Source organism: Tamandua tetradactyla, chromosome 18 (assembly GCF_023851605.1).
Source record: "Tamandua tetradactyla isolate mTamTet1 chromosome 18, mTamTet1.pri, whole genome shotgun sequence".
NCBI lineage: Eukaryota > Metazoa > Chordata > Mammalia > Pilosa > Myrmecophagidae > Tamandua > Tamandua tetradactyla.
Window position 1 is genome coordinate 32,698,811 of NC_135344.1, and position 24,997 is coordinate 32,723,807.

Consider the following 24,997-nt stretch of genomic DNA (forward strand, 5'->3'; position numbering starts at 1 on the left):
GGTGATTGCTAGTCATGCCTCGATTCATGATTTAAAATTTTTTATTGAAATCTATCATAATAAAAGACAATTGAATTTTTTAGAAAACCAGCTTTTTAAAACTTCTTAAATGAAATGCTTTTGAGGTCAGTTTAGAAAATTATGAATCTCTTGGTGAAAACTAAAGGCGAACACATTTTAGAGGAACACTTTATAAGAAATAGGAACTTAGGAAGGAATGCTTTAATTTTTTTTTTACTCCATGAGAATGTTAAATCCCTCATTGAAGTTATAAGAACCACACACCTCTCCAAGTTCAATTTCGTTTTCAGTTTCTTTTCAACAAGCATTTGCGTGTAGAATGGGGTGTTTCTCGTATGTCCCCAAGAGTGCTATTCCAGCGAGTAGAAAATTGGGAGTTTGTTGTGTTTTTGCCTGGCTGCTGACTTATTCTCTCTTCCGACCTGAGTGCCAGGAACCTGTGTTGTCAGGGTATGGATTCTGGGACTGGGCTGCTAAGCAAGGGTGTAGTGACGATGGCCTGTCTTGGCACTTGTCGTTGTTCTTGAAAAGGGTCCAAGATAGATCTGCCTTTTCCTGAATGATGGGCTCAGAGCAGTTTTCTCAGTCTTGTCAATCTTGATATTTGGGGTCAGGTAATTCTTTTTTGTGGGGAAGGAGGCTAACCTGTGCTTTGCAGGATGTTTGATGTCATCCCTGGCCTCCACATCCCGTACCTCAATTGTGATAACTGAAAGTGTCTTCAGAAATGACTGAATGTCTCAGAGGTGGGGACCCTGGTTGAGTACCTCTGGTTTAAAGCTAAGGACTTTGTGTTCTCTAGTGAACCCTCGGAGGTGAAATCCCAAGAACAAACTACATTTCACCTGCGTAGGAGGTAAGGTCGGTGATTCTGGATCTAATCCAGGCCTTTGGGAGAGGAAGAAGCCATAGTCATCTTATGCTTTTGTTCTCTCATGTCCTCCTAAGCCTCTACTGTGTGTGTCAGTGTTGCTGGACTAACTGTTCTGAAACACAGTCTTCAGACACAGCTTACCTGCTTTGGGACTTCAGACAGCTTCCTGTCCTGAGAGGCCTCCATTATCTGAACTACTTTACCCACCCAAACCCATTTACCATTCTTCCTTGGCACTCATCTTTGGTTGTGGATAATTTTGTTTTTGTATTTCTAGTGTTTTTATTCTGATAGTAAGTACGAAAATAAGAACATAGATATCTTAGGTTGGAAAAAATGAATCAATCTTTAGACTTAATTGAGGAGCTCCGGATTGAGATGTGCTGGGATGTGGATTGGGTCTGTGATCAAAGAAAATGGATTAAATGGAAACAAAATGATATATGGGCTTGAAGTCTGGCAGCAGTTGCTGAGGGCCAGTCTACTCTTATAGTTGTACCTGAATTGTTGGTATACGTCACTGTTACCTGTTCATCATATTTCTTTGGGAGAGTATACAGGTTTAAAGTTGTGACAGTTTGCTGGGTGCAGAGGGAGCAGATATGGCCTTGGCATCCATGGGAGTTTTTTTCTTTATTTGTGGGAGTTGTCTCCATCCTCTGAACTCTTCTACACTGGAGGTTTCTTCTCAGAAGCTGCTTCTTCAGTTGACTTAGGTTGTGCCTGAGCTACATGCCTCTGCTCCAAGAGTAGATGGCCTTTTGTGGGAGCAGTTGGTTGGGTCACCATGATAATGTGGAAGAGCTTACAGACATTCATTGTCTACCTTAAAATACCTTTGTCTGTATAAGTTCATGTCTGTTTCCAAGCCTTTGGGCTCTTCCTTTGTCTAAATCCCGCCATTCTCATTCAGGACCTAAAACTTTTGGCCTGTTGTATGTCGAAATAAATTCATCAGGCTTATTGCCTCGGAAATAAGTTCTATATTCTACTATGAACTGATGAATGACTTTTAATAAGCATACCAGAACTTTCATGTCTAAATAAGTGTTACTGTTCAATTAAATCATTTTAGGATGATTCTAACAATACAGTCGTTGCTCAAGAAGTTTTGAAACATCTCTTACTGTTTTGAAAACCATTTTATAAGTCACACTTGAACCAGAGAAGTTCCATTTGTACAATTAAATAACTCTGTTGAAGATTTCTATGGGCCAAGTAGTGTACCAGGGCTGGGAATCAAAAGAATGATTAATTCTCAGTGTCTGCTCTCATGGAGCCTACATTTTGCTTGAGATAAATGTGTAAGTGGCACAGGGATGAGCCAGGTTACGCTGGCATGTCATGAGAAACAAGAAAGTCTGCAGGAGAGGGAGGGGAAGTAACATATATGGGGAATGAGTATGGAAGGAAGGTTAGGGAAGGCTTAAACCATAACAAGTGAGTAGGATTTCAAGAGGATTCAGGCGGGCCACGGTGACTCAGCAGGTAAGAGTGCTTGCCTGCCATGCCCAAGGACCTGGGTTCAATTCCTGGTACCTGCCCATGTAAAAAAAAAAAAAAAAAAAAGAGGGATTGATGGGAGAGACTAATAATACCCTTCCAGGGAGAGGCAGCAGTATAAGCAACAATATTTTGAAAATCTAGGGGCTTGTTCAGGAAATAACATTTCACTGGCTTAATGTTCCCTGCAGTGACAGTTCTCCTGGACAAGCCCAGCAGAAACACTGGCACTGTGGGCCTTTGCCAGGTGAGTCTAGAGGGTTGATGCTGGCTTAGCTGGAGTCTACCAGAGGAGCTGGGAGCAACTATAACCCAGAGATAGGAATATATTGTGGCTCCAGCAATACTGGTCACAGGGGTCTAGCAGGAAGTTAAAGACTAGGACGAGAGTTGGCAGCAGGATTGCAAGGCAGGTGCTGGGGAATTTTTTTGTTTAAAAGCTGAACGCTGTGAACCAGGTTAGAGTCACAGGACTTGTGCTTACTTAGGCTGACACTGGTACAAGCAGGCACATCATAAACTTCAGAATGAAAGAGAGAGAGAGGAAGTAGCTGGTAGCAGGTCAGACCCCAGAGGGCCTTGAATAACAGACTACAAAGTTTGGACTTACTGATTTATAGGTGCTTTGTGAATAATAGATATTAAACTTGTCTTCTGTAGGTTTGTGAATGTTTCTCCTCAGTCATTTATTTATGGAAAACTTTTCTGAAAAATGAATGTTGTCAAATCCATCAGTCTTTTTCCTTTATGAAGTGTTGAGACATTCAAATTCTTGCAAATGAAGTATTTTTGGAACCCAACAGTCTTGACACTTATTTAGTGATTCAGTAAATCAGCCAGTATTAAAGTATGTAGCTAATGTGTTCTGTTCTTCCCTATTACACTCTAATTCTTCCCTTCCCCACCCCGTAATTCCATTTTGAACTCCAGTATGTCACTGCATTCATTCATGGTTGTGGCTTTTATAGGAAACTGAGTATCATTCGGTTGGAAAGCCAAGCAGCTGACCAGCCTCTTCATAACCCTTTTAAGCTCTTTGAACAGACTAGGTGCTTTTTCTCTATAAAATGACTCTTAGCCCAAGTTACGGTCTTCAAACACGTTCTGCTTCAACTGAGGTGTGTTGAGCACCTGAGGTGTGTTAGTAGACGCTAATCCCTCTTCCCCACTAAGCGGTGTGATCTTGAATTTGCCACTTAACCTTTTTGGTCTCATCTCATTTCAAATACAAGAGCCAGTCGTCTCTTTTTAATGCTTCTCTCATCACGGTTCCTTGGTTCCATGATTCTTCTGAATTTCAGCTTAGGGCTATGTTTGCTACTTTGGTTTTCTTGCCTATCATTTTCCTCTTCTAATCTTCTATCTTTGAGCCTCTTATTTGAAATCCCTTCAAGGCAGGCAGTTATTCCTGTGGATGCTTCTCTTTGTTTCTGCAGGCTTTTAGATATGTCTGCCTCATTTCCTGGACTCTTGTCTTTTGCAGCTGAAATTAGAAACCCTTAGAAGCATAACGGATGCTAGAATCTCATGAAGTAACAGCCCTGAAATATCCCAAGTCTACTGGCAGAGAGTCTGGCTATAATTCCAGTGACAGCTCTTGATTGCTCCCTGTGTAGGTAATCACATTGGTCCCCTATTTCTCATAGACTTGAGGATGGCCTCAGTGCATTCTCATCTCTTTGGCCAGGCCCTTTTGTTTCCTAGCCCCATCCCCCCCCCCCCGCTTTTTTTTTTTCCTTAACCTTTTAGTGTGTTATTTTTTGAAGTTTTGGAAAACTTCTAGTATAAGCCTATATGCAGATCGGAGTTTAAATCTGCAGAAGCTGCAAGCAAATACTGAACAGAAGTCTAGAGGTGCTGAGCTACCTATAAAAGGGTGTGGTGTTAAATCAGGTAGCTTTAGGACTTGTGGCTCATTTGATAAACAAATGGCTGCCCAAAGCCTCCTGCAGGATCAGAGAAGAGAAGCAGCCTGGAACCATGGAGAATAGGCAGGATAGGAGCCAGATTTGGGTTTGTTTGAGGGCTCTCAGTAGCTTTTAATTTTAGGTACATCCCTTAATTTCTGTCCATACCTACTTCATCTATCTGTAAATGGCCACAAAGGGCTGTCCTCAAATAGCATCCTAAGATGGGTAAAATTTGTTAATGCCCTAAGAGACTTCTCAGATAAAGTTGTAAATACCTTGAGAGGAGAGAGCTTATATCACTCTGGGTTGAGGAGGGGAATATATAACATTTGTATTACTAAATACTCATTGATAAATCAAAGTTGTTAACTGGATCACTAGATATTTAGTGCTTCCTGTGCAAACCTTCAGTGCATTGGTGGTTGAGGCCTTTGTTACAGCTTCTTTTGAACAGGTGGCAGGTGGCTGCAGTGGGTCCAGATGCAAGGGTGGGGCTGTCGCCCTTCCCTGTCTTTAGTTGGGGTCCCCAATAACTGCAGGGGTAATTCCCTTTTGCTGGTGGCACAGGAATACACAGGCGCACACCTCCTATCTGATTTGAAAGTCACTTCCTCATAGAAACATTTATACTAATCCTAAGTAGGTAGGCTGTTTGGGTTGCCCTGGGAACCTACCACTTCTAGGATGTTTTTCTATAGAAAAAGTGAATTCTGTGTTCCAGACTTAGAACTTAGAACACATTTTTTTAAAAATATTGGTAAAGGGAACCCTTATTTTAATTTGAGGAGGATGTGGGGCCATATTAGAGGGGACTTGGCGCTACAATGAGGCTTCTTTGGGATGGATCCAGGAGGCAGTTATGTGCTGCTCCGTACTACCCAGCAGGTCAGTTGTGGAAGGCTGCAGTATGAAAGGTACTAGGGTGCCACTGGGCTTTGATTTTTGAAGTAGCAATTTTGAATCCTTAGTTTTAAAAAAAACAAAACCTCAAGAACTATAACAAAAGGAGTCAGAAAGCAGCCTCAGAAAACTCACGTCTGGTGGAATGGTGGTGATTTCACAATTGGGTGTGAATGCCGAGGGTAACAGCATGTGCTTGTTGGTGTTTGAATCTCAGATGGATGTGGGGAAAACTTGATAAGGGATATTAGTTAATACCCTCTAGCTGTCTTTCCTGGCATCCCTGTGGGTGGGTGACCTTCCCACTATCATGGTCAGACCCCAGAGTCTGTCCTCAGCTTGTGCCCCTGCTAGTTTCCCTCCGAGGGCAGACTTGGATTAGTTTTATGCATCTCCCTCCATGAAGAATGGTTCCTATGACTGGGGCCTAAGATACACATAAAATTTTTTTTAAAGGATATTAAAAAAGAAACTCATGACTTCCAGAAGATTACTTTGCCAGAGGAACTGGCCACGAATAATGGACGTATTAGGGAGACTTTCCCCTCAAATGTTACTACCAGGACAGGGAGCAATGGAAATCAGTTAAGAAGAATCTGTTGGACACTGATGTATGCCTCCTACTGCGTGGAGGATTTTGGAAGAATGAATGAGGAATATACAAGCCCTGTTCAAAAAGAAGTTTATAATATAAATGGGTAGATAAGATAGAATAAGCAAAACAGGGTGAACAAGACAATATGAAAAGTATTTCTGTACTACAAATCATTTTAGAAGGGGAAATATAAATTATACATTTATGAATGCAGAAGTTTTAATGGCAGTGTGCTCTCAAATCTATAATTCAGACAGCTAAAGAAAATTATTTATATCTGAAGTACAGTTCAAGCTAGTCCTTGAAAGACGGTGAGATTGAGTTGTGCAGAAAGGATATGTCAAAATGTAGATTTTTAAAAAATTTATTGCTCTAGCAGTTTTATTCTTAATGAGCTAACCTGGGATTAAACAGAACACAATTCTTGTCCTAACGATTTTTGAAGTTATCTGAAAAATATTTTGTCTCTGTGATTTCACCAGGGTTGCCACTTGTACATGAGCTGTGTCTGTAGTGGTGATAAATGGATTTATTTTTCTGAGGTGTATGGTAACTATTCCCACAGATACCTGCCAGGCAAAGCGTCCTGGGGCTCACTCCTGAACTCTCACCTTTATCTTGTTCGGAAACTTTCAGTAGCTCCCTATCATAAAGTCCTCTCTCCTTACCCTGGTGTTGGGGTCTTACGTGATCTGTCTGTATTCCTGACTTTCTATGTTTTTATTCCATCTTCTTTATAGCAGGCTCTCCTCACCGCAGTTCCTGCTGCTGTATATTACGCAGGGCTCCTTTTCCTAGTGTCTGCATGTTCACACTTTGCGTATTCTTCAAAGCTCTACTCAGATATCACTGCTTCCATGAAGCCTTCTTTAATCTGTCTAGCTAAGGGAGTCCTGTTGCTGCCGAGTATCTCTGGCACCAGCCTCCACTGCTTTTGTGGCCCTTGCCTGGTAGCTTTCTTCTTATGTTGTTAGTTTATGTACAAGTTTTTCTTGTCCCCAATGGAGAGAAGGCAAAATTCCCAAGCCTTTCTGGTCTTGGTTTGCCTGCACCTAGTATTACTGTACTTTCCGCACAGGAGGCTTTACCTCTGGAGAAAGGTGTCTGATAAGTCACAGCTGGCAGCCTCCAAGTATTACCTTGTGCTTCATTACTTGGTCCTTCAGCCCTGCCTTATAAACACCTGGGCCTCTCTTGTTACCTCTTACATGATCGCTTGGTGGATTTTGCATGTTTGCATAGATGACTGACACATGCAAACAAGTACGGTATTCTTTAAACATTCTGCTTTATAACAAAATTTCTGATTTGTTTTTTGGCCAGGGTAGAGTCTTCTAGAGCGGGTAGGGCAGCAAACAGCAATTATTAAAAACACACTGCAAACATCAAATTCCTACCTGGTTGTAGTTTAAGCATGTTCTCATATTCTTGCTGGGAGTAAGTTGAAATACTGGGATGGCACAGAAGTGCCAGCTGTGCCTTTGTTGTGGTTTCTTTTCATGATTCCCTACTACTACCCGAGTCTGATTTGGGGAAACCAGTAGAGTGACCTCCTAATTTGGTTATCTGTGGCTGCATGCAAACCACCCTAACATTTAGTGACATAAAACAACAATTTGTTTTCATTTTTCATAGTTTTGTGGGTTAACTGGTCATAGGTGTTCTATTAGTTAGCTCCACTACTCTTCTGGCTTCACCCTCCACCTTAAGCAAAGAGTTCAAGATTAATTTCTTAAGCCTTACCTCCTTCTGTGAGTCTAGACTCAAACATCCAGCTGACTGTTGGCAGAGTCAGTGGTATGTCCCCAAACTTGGCATTTCCATAAGGGAATTCTTTTGGTATGAATGCAAGCATTATCTAATTTCTCTGACACCAGTGCTGGAGCAGTACATGGTGCAATAGTAAATTCTGAGTAATAGTTAATGAATTAATGAGTGAATGAACTCTTGTCAGGGTGTACCAATAGGGGGTGGATAAATTCCAGCACAAACACACACACACACACACACAAATGCACACATATACAAAAGAATACTAAAATGAGTGAACCAACTCTACATGTATCAACAAGATAAATGTCAGTGGTGCATGAAATATAATCAAGTTACAGAATATGCATGGTATGCTACCATTATCTAAAGTATACAACCAAATAATATTAGATGTATGGATGTATTTTTATGTGGTCAAAGTAAACATATGCATATGTGAGGGAATCGCTCCACTATCAAGTTAATGGATATCCATTGTCAAGTTAATGGCTGTCTTTTGGGATAGAGGAAGGGGTGACCTATGTAATGATGAAATAGCCTTCTCTGAAGAGAAGACTGGCCTTTTCCTTCAGCTACTGCAGGGTGATCTCTATGCCTGGTAGGTGTCTTTGTCTGGAAGCTTTTGCCACAGGGCAGCCTAACAATGTGATTTGTCATAGGACCTTTGGACCACACGATATCAATTCTGCCTCCTGCAGGGACTTGAGACTAAAGGTGTCAGCCTGACCTCTTAGAGTTGCTGGAGCCTAAAGATTAATCGATTGGGCAGTATTTGGTCCAAAGCTCTGGGCACCAAAGGCTCTGGTGAGCTTCCCTGGATGGCAATACTCTGTGAATATTGTCCTACGTAATGGCAGGTAGGAGTTAATGCTGTCCTTGACTTCATGGGAAGAGGACAACCCAGAGCTTTGCTAGTGAATTATTGGTGTTATTTACTTTTCAATCCAGATTTTCCATTTTGTTCTTCTTTGTAATTTCTATTTCTTCATTTATATTCTGTATTTTATGTGATGTTGTCAAACCATCTTTTGCTTTGCTTTCTTTACTTCTGTGAGCATTTTTACATCTGAAAGATTTTTTCTTTTCATTCTGACATCTGGTCATACTCACGGACAATTATACGTGCCTATATAGGTCATACTTTCCTGTTTGTTTGGTTTTTAACATGCCTTATAATTTTTTGCTTGAAGCTTGACATTTTGGATAATATACTGTAGCAACTATGGTTACTGATGCCCCTCTCCCTTCGGAGTTTATTGTAATTTGTTTAATTTCATGACTGGTTGTATTATTTTAGTGAGTCTATCATACCTCCCTCCAGAAGGGTTAAGCCCCTGCCACTCTGAGAAGGCTGCAAGTAATTTCTTCCTCTCTTTCCTTTATGACACCCAACTGTTAAACTGCTCATTGGAGACCACATTGCTCTATTGTTTTCAATGGTGTCTTGTGGCATAAATTCCTCTATTAATGCAATCAAAGTGTTTTTCTTTGAAGGGAGTAGTTTTTGAGGTCTGCGTTTGGTATCTGTTCTGACCCTAGGAAGACTTCTCCAAGTTTACCCTGATTCTCTCCTCCCTATGGCCAGCCTGTAGTCTATATCTTCATTAGATCCATACTGCTCCTCCAAATTGCTTTTCATCACTGCTCTCAACTGTTCTTGAGAGAGTCCTTAGGTTTAAACTATTCCATACTCTGTTGCAATGATGTCAGTTCATATGGAAGAGACTTGGAGCCATTTGTTGAGCCAGAGCTCTGGAGTTGGGTGGAAGTGTGGACCCTGCTAAGCCTTTTCTGAGTGGCACTCCTGCTCTAGTTGCTGAGTATTTAGTGGTGGGGGCAGCAGCCTGAGGTCCTCTGGCTTGCGTCTCTTAGTGTGGAACCCTTGCTTCATGAGCCAGGGGAATGGTTATCAGGGCCTGAGTATTGTCAACAATCCATGCTCAAGGCAGACCCTCCATTCCCCCGCTGTGGCTGAGTGTTTAAGGGAGCTCCCACCTTTTGATTGCACTTGCCTGGGACTTAGTCTCAGCAACAGATAGCTGGGGACAAAATGAGAAACACTGAAGTTCATCTCTTCCTGGGACCTGAGAGAGGAGAACCCTGTGTTCTTGGCTGCAGTATTCTGGAGTGGAGCTCTGCCTCACTGAGCCAGGAGGGGCATGGAAGGGGAGCAGTCTTGTTCATATACCATAGATTTTCTTACAGATTTTCATAGATTTTTTTTTTTTTTTTTTTTTTTTTTTTTTTTTTTTTTTTAGAAGGAAGGAAGGATAGAAGGAAGGAAGGAAGGAAGAAAGGGAAACATTTTTAAACATTTTCTTGTTTTATTGTATTCTGTTTCTCCGTTTTTGTTACATGGGCTGGGGCCGGGAATCGAACCGAGGTCCTCCGGCATAGCAGGCAAGCACTTTGCCCGCTGAGCCACCGCGGCCCGCCCAGATTTTCTTGAATAGATGTTTCTTCCTTTGCTATTTGTTCTTAGAACCATTTCTTGAGCCTTTAAATGATTGTGTTTCTGTAACTTTCACTAGTTTTCCTGGGGAGTAAGTAACTGAAACTGCTCATACTGTCATGTTGGAAGTCTTGGCTTCTATTTTATTGTGAGTGCATTCCTTTCCTGTCGGCATACTCTTGTGAAATGGTCTTTGTGCACTTTTTATGACTGATTATATCACCATATAACTTAGTTTCAATCAGTTTAATTATCCCAATTTCGTATTTTGTATGATTTCAAGGAAGCAATGAATTGTTGATATCCTTTGGAAAAATAACTGTATCAGATATTCTTTGTTTAGCTTTTGGGGGTGAGAATGGGACTGATTATTTCCTAGTCATCATTCCAGGTATTAGAGATTTAGATTAGATTTTTATGAAGTTCTGGAGAATATGATATGTAAATGCTTTCCCTGTTATGATTTTTTATTTTTCTATCAAAAATAGTGGAATGACCACTGACCATTCATAATGAATAAGCAGGTAAGTCTAGGAGAACTTGTGCATGTTATTTATTATGGGCAGAGGTACTTGGGCATTTCATGGTTCTGAACTAGATGATAGATAAAATGGACCAGAAGCTCTGGCTTGGAGTTAGAATTGGGCTGCAGTTCTGACTCTGAAGATTCGTGATTGGGTGATGTGGGAAAAGTCATTTAAACTGGGTGAGCTTCCCCTCTTCCTATCCTTTTTTTTTTTTTGTCTTTTAATTATTAGAGATGGAATCACACCTTATTTCTCAGAGGTGTATCAAACTAGATATATTTTAAAGTCATCTAATCTATAAACCAGTTTTGCTGACATTATCATCATGGCTGGCAACAAGATTCTATGGCAGTATGGATTTGGTTCACAAGTTCCCAAAGGTAGGGACATAAAGAACTTGAGAAGTCTGCAGCGAGGCAAGCAATTGCTGTAGGTGTTGTTTCCTGCCACTGAGGGTATTTGATACAAAATGGATAACCATTTTTCCTGCCAGAGACTGGGAAGAAAGAATTTGAAAACTGAGTAGGAAGTTGATTTCCAAAGACCTCTCCCACTCTAATGATGTGATTTAGGTTCTCTATGACCACAATTTTATATCTTCCAGTCCTCTATGAGGAATCGAAAACTTAAAAGATATAGAACAATAAAACTGGTTAAAGCTGAGTTTTAAAAAGCAGAATATAATCTCCGAGAAAGCTAAGAGAGGACTTAAATCCTGTACTCTGTTAATTGACACTTGATTAATTCTGAATAAAGGGATCAGAAAAGAATATGGAGATTGTTCTAGTTTGCAAAAGCTGCCAGAATGTGATTACCAGAAATGGAATGGCCTTTAACAAGGGAAATTAAGTTTCAAATTCACAGTATAAGGTTGTGAAAATGTCCGAATGAATGCATCAACAAAGAGTTTGCCTTCACTCAAGAAAGGCTGATGAAGTTCAGGTTTCTCTCTCAGCTGGAAGGACACATGGCGAAGTCAACTAGCTTTCTCTTCCAGCTTCTTGTTTCGTGAAGCTCCCCTGGGGGTGTCTTCCTTCTTTATCTCCTGAGGTCTCTGGCTCTGTGGACTCTGTTGGTTCTGGTTTCTCTCAAGCTTTTTCTAAAATGGTTCCCTCTTAAAGGGCTCCAGTAAGCAACCCCACCTTGAATGGATGGAGACAATCTCTGTGGAAACAATCTAATCAAAACTTCCTCCCCACAATTGGATGGGTCTTATCTCCATGGAAGCAATAAAAAAGATTCCACCCGGCAATACTGAATGAGGATTGAAGGACATGGTTTTTCTGGGGGCACATAATAGCTTCAAACGGGCACAGAGATCATCTGTAAAATTTTTCCTCATTTTATAGATGACAAAAATTGAGGCTCAAACTGATAAGTGCCACTGATTGTTGTAGTATTACGTGACAAGCATTGTTCCAAAAGCTGTATTATGATTTGGAATTATCTCTACTACAGAAGGGATCCAATGATAAATTGAGGCTTGGGGAGGTTATGTGACTTGCCAGAGCCAAGCAGGTATAAAGTGGCAAGCAGTCTGGGTTTGGAATCTGCTTTACTGTGATACTTCCAAGACAGTTGTTCAGAGAAATGACCATCTTGTTCTGTAATTCGCTTTTAATTGTAAATCTTCCTCACAGTGAACTGGAGAATTGTGTGGCTAAACATAAGTAAGTGTAAGATCCCTGATTACCTTGGGACCAGAGTGGTGACTCCCATTAGGGGGTGTGTCTCTCCTATTCCTGTGCCCACGCGTATATGGCTTTGGGGACCAGCCTTGTAATTGAACTCATGTATTTGTAGAATGATTAACCAGATGTGGGAAACCCTCTGAAGCAGTGAATTAAAGTGAAGTTAACTGTCCCTGAGCAAGGTTTATATTCCCTTGCTTTTTGTGCTCAGATGCCATAAGCAGCACACTTGCCTAACCTGCCGTATTTATCAGATCTCAGTCTTTCCATTGTATTGGGATGACAGTTTCTAGATCTTAGCCAAAGTAAAATGAACCTTATTGACTAATGCTATCAGCTAGCTCTTAGGAGGGACAGAAGTTGAGAAGGGTGACTGTGAATGAAATTTAGGTCCCAAACCAACAGTTGATATTAGGCCAGAGATTCCTTTGCGGTAGAAAGGATTGATGCTGAGAATATGTTCTGTGTGATGTTAACATATTTCAACTATCTGCTCGCATACTTTGCCTTAAGCATAGGAAAGAATTAAGCGTCAAAAACCTACTATTGATCTGAGTAGGTTTGTTTTCACAAATGCCTTTTGTCAAAAGTACTTTTGATCAGGTATTTGGAGATTTAGGATGTGGTTTCCCACAAGAAGTATCTTTTTTCAGATGATTATTTCCAGGTCAACCCATTTGGTCTGTAATACTTGAGCCATAATATTCATAGTATGAGGCTGAGATGCAGAGTATGTATGGTTCCTGGTTTATGGGTAATTGATGTCTGGCACTTTGCCTGCCTTCCTTCTAATTTGACCCTTTTTTCACGTCTCCCCCAGCCCTTGGTGCCTTTGTGGGCCCTAAGCCTCATGACACTTTGAGTTGCCTTAACCCATGAGAAAAAGACATTTCTTCTAAGGAGTTAATCCCAACTTTTTTCCTCCAAATGACACCAAACCATTTTATTATAAAGGTGTGAATTGCTGGGCGGGCCGCGGTGGCTCAGCGGGCAAAGTGCTTGCCTGCTATGCCGGAGGACCTCGGTTCGATTCCCGGCCCCAGCCCATGTAACAAAAACGGAGAAACAAAAATACAATAAAACAAGAAAATGTTTAAAAGATGTTTCCCTTTCTTCCTCCCTTCCTTCCTTCTATCCTTCCTTCCTTAAAAAAAAAAAAAAAAAAAAAAAAAAAAAAAAAGGTGTGAATTGCTAATGTACCATACTCCTCTTGGAGGTGTATCTACATTTGTAGAAAAGGATATTATTTAACCAAATGAGTTACTTAGTAACATTTCAAGCTCTGTAACCAAGAATGTGGGAGATGTGAAGTGCGAGTTGATGGGGCAAATCTCCCCCCTACTTGGGACATGATCCCAGAGGTGTAAATCTCCCTGCCAATGTGGGACATGATTCCCAGGGATGAGCCTGATTCTGGCCTCATGAAATTGAGAAAGGCTTCTTGATCAAAACGGGGAAGAAAAATTTAACAAAATAAGGTTTCAATGGCTGAGAGATTTCAAGTAGAGTTGAGAGGTCATTCTGAAGGTTATTCTTATGCAGATGTAGCTGTCTCTTTTCAGTTTTTGGTGTGTTGGAGTAGTTAGAGGGAAATACCTGAAACTGTAAAATTGTGATTCAATAGCCTTGATTCTTGAAGATGATTGAATAAGTATAGAGCTTTTAATATGTGACCATCTGTGCCAGTTTGAAGCTATTAGGGACCTCAGAAAAGCTATGTTTTAATCTTGGTTCAGTCTTATGGGGCTGGATCTATTATTTTGGGTGGAAGGAAGCCTTTCATCGGGTTGTTTCCATGAAGATGTGACACACTCAATTGTGGGTGTGACCTTTTGATTAGATGGAGATATGACTCTACCTATTCACGACGGGTGTTGATTAGTTTACTGGAGTGCTTTAAAAGGGGAAACATTTTGTAATTGTTTCAGAGCTGACAGAAATGCAGATATTTGGAGATGCTTGGAGTGCCGACAGAGAGAGCAGATGCTCAGACAGGGACTTTTGGAGATGCAGAGCCCAGGCTTCCCATGAGATGCTAAGCAAGCCAGATCCCGGAGTTGTGTCCTGGAGGGGTTAAGTGAAGGCCCACATATGCTGAGAGTGTAAACCACTGGCATCAGAGGCTTGTAGCAGTGAAACTGGGAACGAGATATCAGATGCCAGCTATGTGCCTTCCAATGTGACAGATTTCGGCCTTTCGTGAGTCAGTGTCTTTCTCTAGATGCCTTCATTTGAACAGGTTTGTAGCTTTAGAACTGTAAATTTGTAACTTAATAAATTGTCTTTTTAGAAGCTGTTCCATTTCTGGTATATTGCATTCCGACGGCTTTGGCAAACTAAAACACCATGTGATTGTGAAAGCCTTGTGATTGACACTCCCTTTATCCAGTTATTAACAGATGAATAAGAAAAAAGACAAAAAATAACTAAATAATAGGGGGGAAGTATGTAGGGGGTGTATTGAGTGTTTTTTTTTACTTTTATTTTTGTTGGGGTAATGAAAGTGTTCACAAATTGATTGTGATGAATGCACAGCTATATGATGATACTGTGAACCATTGTACAATTGGAATGATAATGGTATGCAAATGAACATCTCAAATTGCATTTTAAAAAAGAGATAATAAAGATTAGAATAATGCAAATAAATACCCAGATCAGAAGACTAAATATGGTAAGATACTGATTTTTCCAAATTAATTTTCATGCTTCACTGCATCCCCAGCCAAAATACCAATGGTATAGAGAACGCAGATTAGTGGTTGCACTCTCTGGGTCTGGGGATGGGAACAGGAATTGAGTGCAAAAGAGCAGGAAGTCCCTTTTTGGGGTGATGGAGATGTTTGAAAACTGGATTGTAAAAATGGTTGCACAACTCTGAGTTTTGCACAACTCTAAATTGTATACATTGAATTGATGCCTGTCCGCGACTTCTCGCTCAGCGTCAAGCCCCCGGCCGGCGAAGGGGACAGAGGAGAGAGAGACAGACGCAGACAAATCCGCGCTGGTGAGAAACACAGATCCAAGACACGTAGCAGTTGTAAGCACAGACCTTTACTGGAGTTAAGCTTGCATTCTCTGTTACAGGTTCCGCGCGGGACAAGATGCCCCGCGGGGGAACAACCTCTATGCGGCCGTCAGGTACGGCTCCCTGTGGGTCGTCTCCGCCCACCCCGTCCGGGTAACCTCTTATATACTGTGCCCAAACCCAATAGGTTAGTGCCACGTATACAGAGGTGATTGGAAGATAGGGTTGGTGGGCGTGTGCGTCATTTGCGGAAGCAGGATGTGAGCGCCATCTTAGCTCACTCGATGGGCGGGGGGAACTCTAGAGCAGGCTGCAGCGTGTCCACTAGGCCAAACCCGGAAAGCGGCTCTCTACATCTCCCCCTTTTTGTTTTTATAAGAGGCATGGTCCGTAGACCGTATTCTTGTACCCAGTGTCTCTATTGATGATGGTGCTCCCGTGGGCCTGAGTGGCTCACAACATAGTTTGGTGCTTTGGGGAGTCTGGACTAGGCTCGCGTCATCACACGACGGAGCCTCTGGCACCGACCAGAATGCTCACCTCATATAGAGACCGGAGAGTCCGTGAACTGGATACCACGTGACTCCTCCCTGCAGTGCTTCGCCTCGCAACTGGGTCAAGCGGGGATTATGAGAGCGACAGCCAGGGCATAGGAAACGCTGCGGAGGCCTCGGTGCAATGGCTAGAGCCAAGCCCAGTCTGGCCAGGACTGCGGCCGCAGCTCCACCGTCGAGGCGGCTAGGCGCGCAAAATTAACAGCCTCTGGTGCCTAGCTAAACACGGGTAGTGGCCAGGGAGCCTGCAACAAACCTTGCTGACAAGAGCTTTGCCCCAGGTGATTCAGACGGGCTATCTATCGAGGAGGGACGCACACCCACATTTGACTGGGAAGACATAGCTAACATGGTAGAAACACGTAGTTGCTGCTGTGTCTGGAACAAGCGTTCTAACAAACATTTAACAGTGACTAAGCCCACTAATAGTCCCACTGCCACGAGAATCCAAGTAGTCAAATTGGGCCAAGAGAACCATGAGGTGACTCGGTTCCACAGACTTTGTACAGTCTCGCCCAGTTTGGAAAGGTCGAAGGCAACGGGGGTTATTAAAACTGGTCCCCCTTCTAAACAATCGAAGGGTGACCGGCGCTTTCGTTGCTATCTCGTCAGTCGCCGCCGTCATCAGCAGAGTTGGAGGCCTGATCTGATGGTTCAGGTTGAAGGCTTGTTGGTTTTTTAGGCAACAGCTCCGTGGCCTCCTCGGGCGATGTCACGGTTCTCACCAGTCTTTCCGGAACCCACACTGGTTGACGTCCTGGCTCCTGGGGAAAAACACAAACAGAGCCTCTGGCCCAGCTGAGCACTGGGTCAGGGCCTTGCCATTGTCCTGACAGGACATCCTTCCAACGGACTAGACCTCTATGTGGAGGACTCGGAGTGGTGTGCTGTAGGGCAGGTGTCATTCCTTGTGCATTTTCATTTAAAAAATTATATGTAAATAAGGCTACAGACAGTTGAGCCTTCGGGGACAGGCCGTGGCCTATTCCCCCTTTCTGTTTTTTGAGCAAGTCTTTAAGAGACCTGTGTGCTCTTTCAATGATTCCTTGCCCTTGAGGGTTGTAAGGGATACCATGTTTTAATTGCACTTCCATATTTGCACAAAATCTTTGGAAGGCTTTGCTGGTGTAAGCAGGTCCGTTATCTGTTTTTAATATTTTCGGCTTACCCCAAGCTGCCCAAGCGGCAAGGCAGTGTGCAATTACTTGGTGGACTCTTTCTCCTGATTCGGCAGAGGCAAATAAAACTTGAGAACAAGTATCCACTGACACATGCAGGTATTTAACTTTACCATACTCTGAGTGATGGGTGACATCCATTTGCCAAATGTCTCCCGGGATGAGACCTTTAGGGTTAACTCCAACTGAAGGGACTACCCTCTGTTCTGCACAATTATTGCAGGCTCTGACTATATCTCTGGCAACTGCACGCGGTATGTGAAACTGTCTGACTAAGGTGCTTGCATTGACATGAAATTTAGTATGAAACTCTTGGGCCTGTTGACACGGTGTCAGCGCAGGGAAGATATGTGGCTGTCGAGTGGCCACATCCACTACGTGATTTCCCTGTGCCATGGGGCCTGGCAGGCCTGTGTGCGCTCTAATGTGAGTTATGTAGAAAGGATGTTGTCTGGCACATATTGTCTCTTGAAGTTTGATAAAGAATGGTCTTACTGAGGAGGAATATTTTATAATGCCCACCGTCTCTAAAATATTTACAGAATTTACGACATAAATCGAATCAGATATAATATTTAGGGGATCGGTAATTTCTTTCAGGACTGTAATAATGACCTGTAATTCTACCCATTGAGGTCTCTGTGGTTGGAAGAACACAGTTTTAGGAGAACCTCCTTCTACGCAATATGCTCCTGAACCGGAGCTGGAACCGTCCGTGTACACGGTGAGGGCGTTCACTAGTGGCTTAGATGAAGTTACCTTAGGAAAGATTACTGGGTGACGGGTGACGAATTGTAAGAGGGGATCTTTTGGGTATTGGTTATCAATTTCTCCCGAAAAGGTACATCGGAGAATGGCCCACTGATCTATACATCCAGTAAGTATCTCAAGTTGCTGAGAAGAGTAAGGTACTCTGAGGTACTTAGGCTGTTGGCCAAAATGCTGTATGGCCTTCTTGATGGCCTCCAATGCCAACTCTGCAATCGCTGTAGGAAAATGCTCTAAACTTTTCTTAGGGGAAATTCCAGGGTGGACCCAGAGTAATGGTCCCTGTTGCCATAGCACTGCCGTGGGCTGTAGTTTTGTTGGCAGTAAGCAGGCTTCGAATGGCTTTTGGGGGTGTATTCTTTTTAAAGCAGCACTACTGAGCGCCTGTTCTACCTGACGTAGTGCTTGCCTCACCTCTGGGGTGAGACACCGGGGCGAGTGTAGGTCTGAATCTCCTTTTAGCAAATCAAACAAAGGTGTTAATTTGGCATTGGTGATCTTTAAGTACGGACGAACCCAATTGATATCTCCCATAAGCTTTTGCAGATCATTAAGGGTATGTATGTCATCTACTCTGAGAGACACTTTTTGGGGGGAAACATGCTGAGGCATGATTTTTGCCCCCAGGAAGGTGGTAATTTCTGTCATCTGGATTTTTTCAGGGGCCACTTCCAGGTTGGCTTCTCTAAGACTAAGGACTAAATGTGATAAAGCTGTTTTAAGAAGATCTGTGTCTTTATGGGCTAAGAGAATGTCATCCATATAATGGATGATTTTCACTTGGGGGAACTGCTGCCGAGTGCTAGCTAGCTTTGTAGCAACATACAGCTGGCACATGGTAGGACTATTAGTCATGCCCTGGGGCAGGACCGTCCACTCGAAGCGTTGACAGGGCTCCTCTTGGTTAAGAGAGGGCACAGTAAAAGCAAATTTTGGAGTATCTTCAGGGTGAAGTGGGATGGAAAAGAAGCAATCCTTAAGATCTAGGATGATAATGGGCCAGTGTTCTGGCAAAGCTGAGAGGAGGGGTAACCCCATTTGAACAGGTCCTAAAGGCTCCATACAGTTATTGATGGTTCTTAAATCATGTAACAATCTCCATCTGCCTGATTTTTTCTTTATGACAAATACGGGTGTGTTCCAAGGCGATGTGGAGGGAATGATATGGCTCTCTTTTAGCTGTATAGACACTAGAGTATGCAATGCTGACAGCTTTTCTTTTGGTAAGGGCCACTGAGGCACCCACACTGGGGTACTGGTCTTCCACTTTAGTTTTATAGGTGTGGGTGGGAGTCTCCCCTCAGTGGCCCCTAGGAAAAACCCAGGCCTAGTCTATTAAAATTGGAAGCAGTCTGTACGGGCATGGTGTGTCCCTGCAATGAGGCTCCTAAGCCTTTGCCAGGGACATATCCCATTCCTTTTAAGAGATGCTTAGAGGCCGGAGAGCAGTTACTGGTCAATGTAACATCCATCTGGGCTAGAATGTCTCTTCCCCATAAGGACACAGGCAAGGGTAGTACATAAGGTTGAAAACTGCCTTGATGTCCTTCTTCATCTGCCCAGTGGAGGGCAGTGGCACTCAGCATGGGTGCTGAGACCTGGCCTATTCCTCTAATGGTGTCCTCCGCCTTGCACGTCGGCCAGGTGGAGGGCCAGTCTTGTTGTCTTATAATTGATCGATCGGCCCCGGTATCTAGCAGGCCCAGGAAGGATCTGCCTTGTACCTTAATAGTCAGCATGGGTCGAGACTCCAGAGACATATGGAGGCCCTCAAAAACTTCTCCAGAAGACCCAAATCCCTTATCTCTTCTCTGTCTGGGTCTACTCGGAAAGAATGTATGTAAGCTGGGTAAGAGCAAGAGCTGTGCCAGCTTATCACCTTTTGCAATGACCAGAGTACCTTGCTGAGATTGTACCATAACTTGGGCGTAACCTGTGAAATCTGAATCTACAACGCCTGGTATGACTGTTAGTCCTTTCAGGGCTGTGGATGCCCTCCCTATTATAAGCCCAACAGTCTTCGTTGGTAAGGGCCCTTTAAAGGAGGTCCCTATCAACTGGACACCCATGGAGGGGGTCAGTACAAGCCTGGAGGTGGCACAGAGGTCCAGTCCTGCTGATCCAGGGGATGCGCGAATTTGGACGGGTGTTGTGTCGCCGGATGGCATGCAGGGGGGTCCACCGAAAGGGTGGACCCCCTCTGCCCGTTTTTTGGGTCCTGTTCAGGACGGCCAGAAAGGTGCACACCCTGCGCATTGAAGGCTGACCTACAGTCTTCTGCGCGATGGGGTCCCTTGTGGCAACGGCCACATAGCCTGGTTGCCGCATATGGTCTACCAAACTGTTGAGTGGCAGGTGGTTGGCCTTTATTGGGACAGTTTCTCTTAATGTGTCCCAACTGGCCACAATGATAACATCCTCTTGGCTTTGTTCCTAGGTCTTTGGATTTCTTTGCAGCTACTTGTAAGGAGCTGGCTAGCATGGCAGCTAGACCTGCATTAGTTAACGGGCTACCAGCATCCCTGCAGAGCCGAACCCATTCTGTCAAGCTTTTCCCTCTGTTTTGTGCTAGGATAACTTTACATTCCTTGTTGCACTGCTCAAATATCATTTGTTTAACTACAGTCTCTGCCACTCCTGGATCTGAGAAAATTCTCTCAGCCGCAGTTTACATTTTGGCTACAAAATCCACGAAGGGTTCTGTGGGACCCTGATGTATGTTGCTGAGTGAGGCTTGAGCCTCTCCCTCACCTGTCAGCTTTTTCCAGGCTCCTACGAAACAGCGGAAAATCTGGGCGTAGACTTCTTGAGGGAACCCTGTTTGATTCTGGGAGTGGGCACCTTTCCCCAATAGCATATCTGCATTCCACCCGCCATGTCTCCCCGCTGCGTTTTTTGCGGCTTGTTCCTCAGCTAGCTCCTCAAACCATGCTTTCCAATCTATATACCGGCCCTGTGGTAAACAAGCACGGGCCAGCTGAAAAATATCTGCGGGTGTATGATTCAGGGCGGAGAGGTTTTCAATCATGTTCAGGGTATAAGGGGCATTGGGGCCATACTGATGGACAGCCTGCCTCAATTCCTTTAAAATTTTGTAATCATATGGCTCATACTGGTTATTACCTTGGGGATTGATAATAACCGGGTACATCTCTGAGACTGGTTCTGGCTTAAGCGGCTGGCAACCACCCATCATACCGAAAGGTCTAAAGGCTGAAAAGGGGTTCCATTTCCAGAAATGTCTCCCTCCATCACTTGGTGACGTAAGGTCTCGAGGGCTCGCGTACGCAGGCGGGGGGTACGGCTGTAACTGCCCCTCCCCCGACCAGCCTGTAAGGGGTTCCGGGTCTCGCAAAGGAGGGCCACTGTAATTACCTGATTCGGCCACCAGAGGGAGCCCGTGGTGAGGGTTTTTGGCGAGATCACCAAAACCATTCACCGGAGGCCACCGCGCCCCTGCAGCAGGCGCTGGCGGAGCGGAAGGCTGCGTGGGTGAGACAGGGGGCCTCCCCCAATCGATCAGTGGAGGCGCGTCTGCACCCTCGGTCTCATTACTATCTGACTCCGAGTCAGAGTCGTCCGAACTAACGTCTGACTCTGGCGGCTTGCAAGTGGGCGGCTCACTTTCACAGGAGCCGTCCGCTAAAAGGGTCTTTAAGGGAGCTAACAAAGGTGAACTTCCTGACTGCCCCATGCTTGCAGTCGGCACTGTCTTTAATCACTCGGAGAGCTCTTCCGAGTCACTGGGGCTACCTGAACGCCCACAGCCCTTAACTCTCACGTAATAGGAAGCACTCACCTTCCCACGGTGATCAGGCGTGGAAAGTCCGCCGCGAACTCAGGATGCGCGTCCTCACCAGCTCGGGGAAAGGCAGCAGAAGGGTTCCCCGTACGGGCCACCACTTGTCCGCGACTTCTCGCTCAGCGTCAAGCCCCCGGCCGGCGAAGGGGACAGAGGAGAGAGAGACAGACGCAGACAAATCCGCGCTGGTGAGAAACACAGATCCAAGACACGTAGCAGTTGTAAGCACAGACCTTTACTGGAGTTAAGCTTGCATTCTCTGTTACAGGTTCCGCGCGGGACAAGATGCCCCGCGGGGGAACAACCTCTATGCGGCCGTCAGGTACGGCTCCCTGTGGGTCGTCTCCGCCCACCCCGTCCGGGTAACCTCTTATATACTGTGCCCAAACCCAATAGGTTAGTGCCACATATACAGAGGTGATTGGAAGATAGGGTTGGTGGGCGTGTGCGTCATTTGCGGAAGCAGGATGTGAGCGCCATCTTAGCTCACTCGATGGGCGGGGGGAACTCTAGAGCAGGCTGCAGCGTGTCCACTAGGCCAAACCCGGAAAGCGGCTCTCTACAGATGCCTAAAATGAGAATTTTATGGTATAGAAATTATACCTTAAGCTATTAAAAGAAAAAGTTGGTGGGGTGAAGAGGGCCACTAAACTAGCCTTAAACCCTTCTCTCTTTTCACAGTTGTTACTTTGTACACAGTTGTGAATTTCTGTGCTTCAGGTTTTATTTTCTAACAGAGCTGACAAAGCAGAGGGGAGGATAAAGAAGGTTGCATGTGTGAATGTAAAAATTAAATGTTACTTCACTGAAAAAAATTTCCCCAGAGATGTTCTTCCCCCCCACCCCCATTTAAGCCTTTATTGTCCATTGACACCTGATTTATGTACTCTGCCATCAAACAGACAAAACCTCCAAACCAGCTCCAGAGTATGGTAACTGTTGATATGGAGAGAGCTGTCTTAATTTATTATGTTGCAGGGTGTGTACATGTTCATAATGACACTTTTTCTCATTGTGCTTTCCCCTTCTTTCATCTCCTTCGGTAACTGGTAGGTGAATCACCTTTGGGTAGAGTATGAGAATCAGCTGGAAGAATCCTGAACCATCAGTTAGCTTTTGTGGGCTGTGAAGTAGTTATTTAAAAATAGCAGGTATTTGGTTTCCCAAGGGTTGGGATCCTGTTCTTTCGGAGAATGGTGGAGGGTCCTTTTGCCTAGTGCTGCCAACGCATCCATCAATGAACTTAGTTTAGGAGATGATCCATCATCCTGGGGCCTGCTGGGTCCAAACTGAGGGAACTCCTAAAGGGTCTTCTTTGTTAAAAAATGGTAGAGAAGGAAAAGGGAATGCTGGTACAGCTCCTTGAGAGCTCCCCTTGCCCCTTTCACCCATGATGGTGTCCAACAGGTTCCTCAGGCTCTGTTTACTTTTCTTCTTTCTTTCTATTCATCTGGATGACTTCAGTGGTCTCATCTTTAAGTTCACTAATTCTTTCTTCTGCCACCTCCAACCTGTTGCTGAACCGTTGTCGGAAATTTTTCATTTCTGCCACTGTGGTCTTCGTTTCTGGTTCTGTTTCATAATTTCCATCTCTCTGTTGATCTTTGTGTTTATCATTACCTTGGTTTCCTTTAGTTATTTGTGCATGCTTTCCTTTAGCTCATTGAACATATTTAGGATTTTCAAAAAGTTTTTGAAATATCCCCAGTCTGATCCTCTGCATTGATGGTTTCTAATGCTTTGATCTTCTCATTTGCCTGGGCTATCACTTCCTGCCATTTTTGTGTTTTGCTGTCTTAAGCTGAAACCTAGGCATTCTGAATTGCAATGTGTTATCACTGGAATTTAGACTCTGAGGTATCTATATCTTAAATTTGTATCCGTCTATTGTTGTAACAGAGCTTTCTGTGAGCTCTAGGGGATTTAAAAAAAAAAAAGAAAAGAAAAATATATCTTTCCCCAGGCTTTGCAGATTGCCTGTGCTAGTACTCTCCTCCAGGGCTTACCTATACAATTAGTTTATAGAATAGCCTAAGGCCGAAGTATAGGAACCTCCCTGGTCCTTTTTGCACATGTGGTTTCCTTGGGTGTGCACATATAGCCCTAGGAACTCTTCCATTTACATCATTCCAGATGTCCTCTTTTCCCTGGAAGTAGCTTCTTCACAGTTGTGGGCACTGTGCTGAATGTCCTTCAGCCAGCAATTCCTTGCTCAGGCAACCACTTGACTGCTTTCCTTCAGCATTCTTTAGGAGATCTCTGCGAGCTGTGTTCACACAGGGCAAGTTCTGGGGCAGTGAGGCCCTTAAGCCATGACCAAACAGATTGGGCTAGATATATGTGTTCTCAGTATGTCTAGGAAGGTTACTCTGCTTCTCCAGGACTGGGCATCTGCAATGGGAGCATGGGCTGCTCCATGCTGAAACCAACGATGGGTGGAGGAGGGGCCTGCCAAGAGGCCAGAAGATCCTACTCCTTTAAAGCAGCTTTTTAATTTTTTTTTTTACATTCTGTGCTTGCCCTGTTACTTCGATCCTTTATCTAATTTACAGAGGTTTGAAAAAGATTCTGTGAGTTCGTGCTGGTTGTTCACTGGTTCTGTTGGGGAATGAAGTCCTGAAGCATTTCACTCCTCTACCTTGATCAGATCAGGCTCCTGTGCTGTAATCTTGACTTCTTGACTTTCCCCAAGGAATGATTAAATATGTTAAGTCTAGGCCATGATGTTGTGCATAAATCCATAGAATGTCACTGTCATAGGAATTTCTGGTTCAGGAATTATGTTGACAGGAGGCCAGCATGTGTGTTATTGGAGTATTAGGGACCAGCAAAGTAACTGTCATAGGAAACCTACAGTTAAGACACTGAAACTAGGATGAAGAGGGTGTCTTGTACTTCGGGTCGGCACAGACATAGTGGTAGAGAGGACACCTGACTTCCTTTGTGTTCAAGTGCTCAAGCCTTTGCCTCCCAAAGTGGATTTCAGAAAATGCCATAATGTCTCTTTGTTCTTTTTTTTTTTTTTAACTTTTTGTTATATAGTATAACATATATACAAAGCAAAAGAATAAAAAAGCAATAGTTTTCAAAGCACTCTTCAACAGATAGTTATAGGACAGAGCCCAGAGTCTGTCATGGGCTACCATACGATCCTCTCGGATTTTTCTTTTAGCTGCTCCTAAATATAGGAGGCTAGAGGGCTTAAATATTTTTTTTATTATCACAATCGATTTTTTTCCTTCTTTTTTGTGAAAAATAACATATATTAAAAAAAAAACCCTACAAATTTCAAAGCACAGCACCACAATTAGTTGTAGAACATATTTCAGAGTTTGACATGGGTTATAATTCTGCAATTTTAGGTTTTTCCTTCTAGCTGTTCTAAAATGCTGGAGATGTCTCTTTAAAAGTTTTCTTTTTT

The 24,997-nt window shown here is 43.6% G+C and overlaps 1 protein-coding gene across 3 annotated transcripts in view; it reads left to right on the forward strand.

Annotated features, from left to right (window-relative positions):
- Positions 1-24,997, forward strand: part of MYO5B (myosin VB) — a 461,360-nt gene that overhangs the window by 132,585 nt on the left and 303,778 nt on the right. For 2 of the 3 annotated variants that reach the window (XM_077135492.1, XM_077135490.1), the window contains exon 1: positions 5,047-5,193. The exons of the other annotated variant lie outside the window; for it this stretch is intronic. In XM_077135492.1, the coding sequence (XP_076991607.1) occupies positions 5,149-5,193 (45 nt within the window). In that variant the 5' untranslated portion in view covers positions 5,047-5,148. Of the gene's footprint in view, positions 1-5,046; positions 5,194-24,997 lie in introns of those variants that run through there. 3 annotated transcript variants of the gene reach the window in all.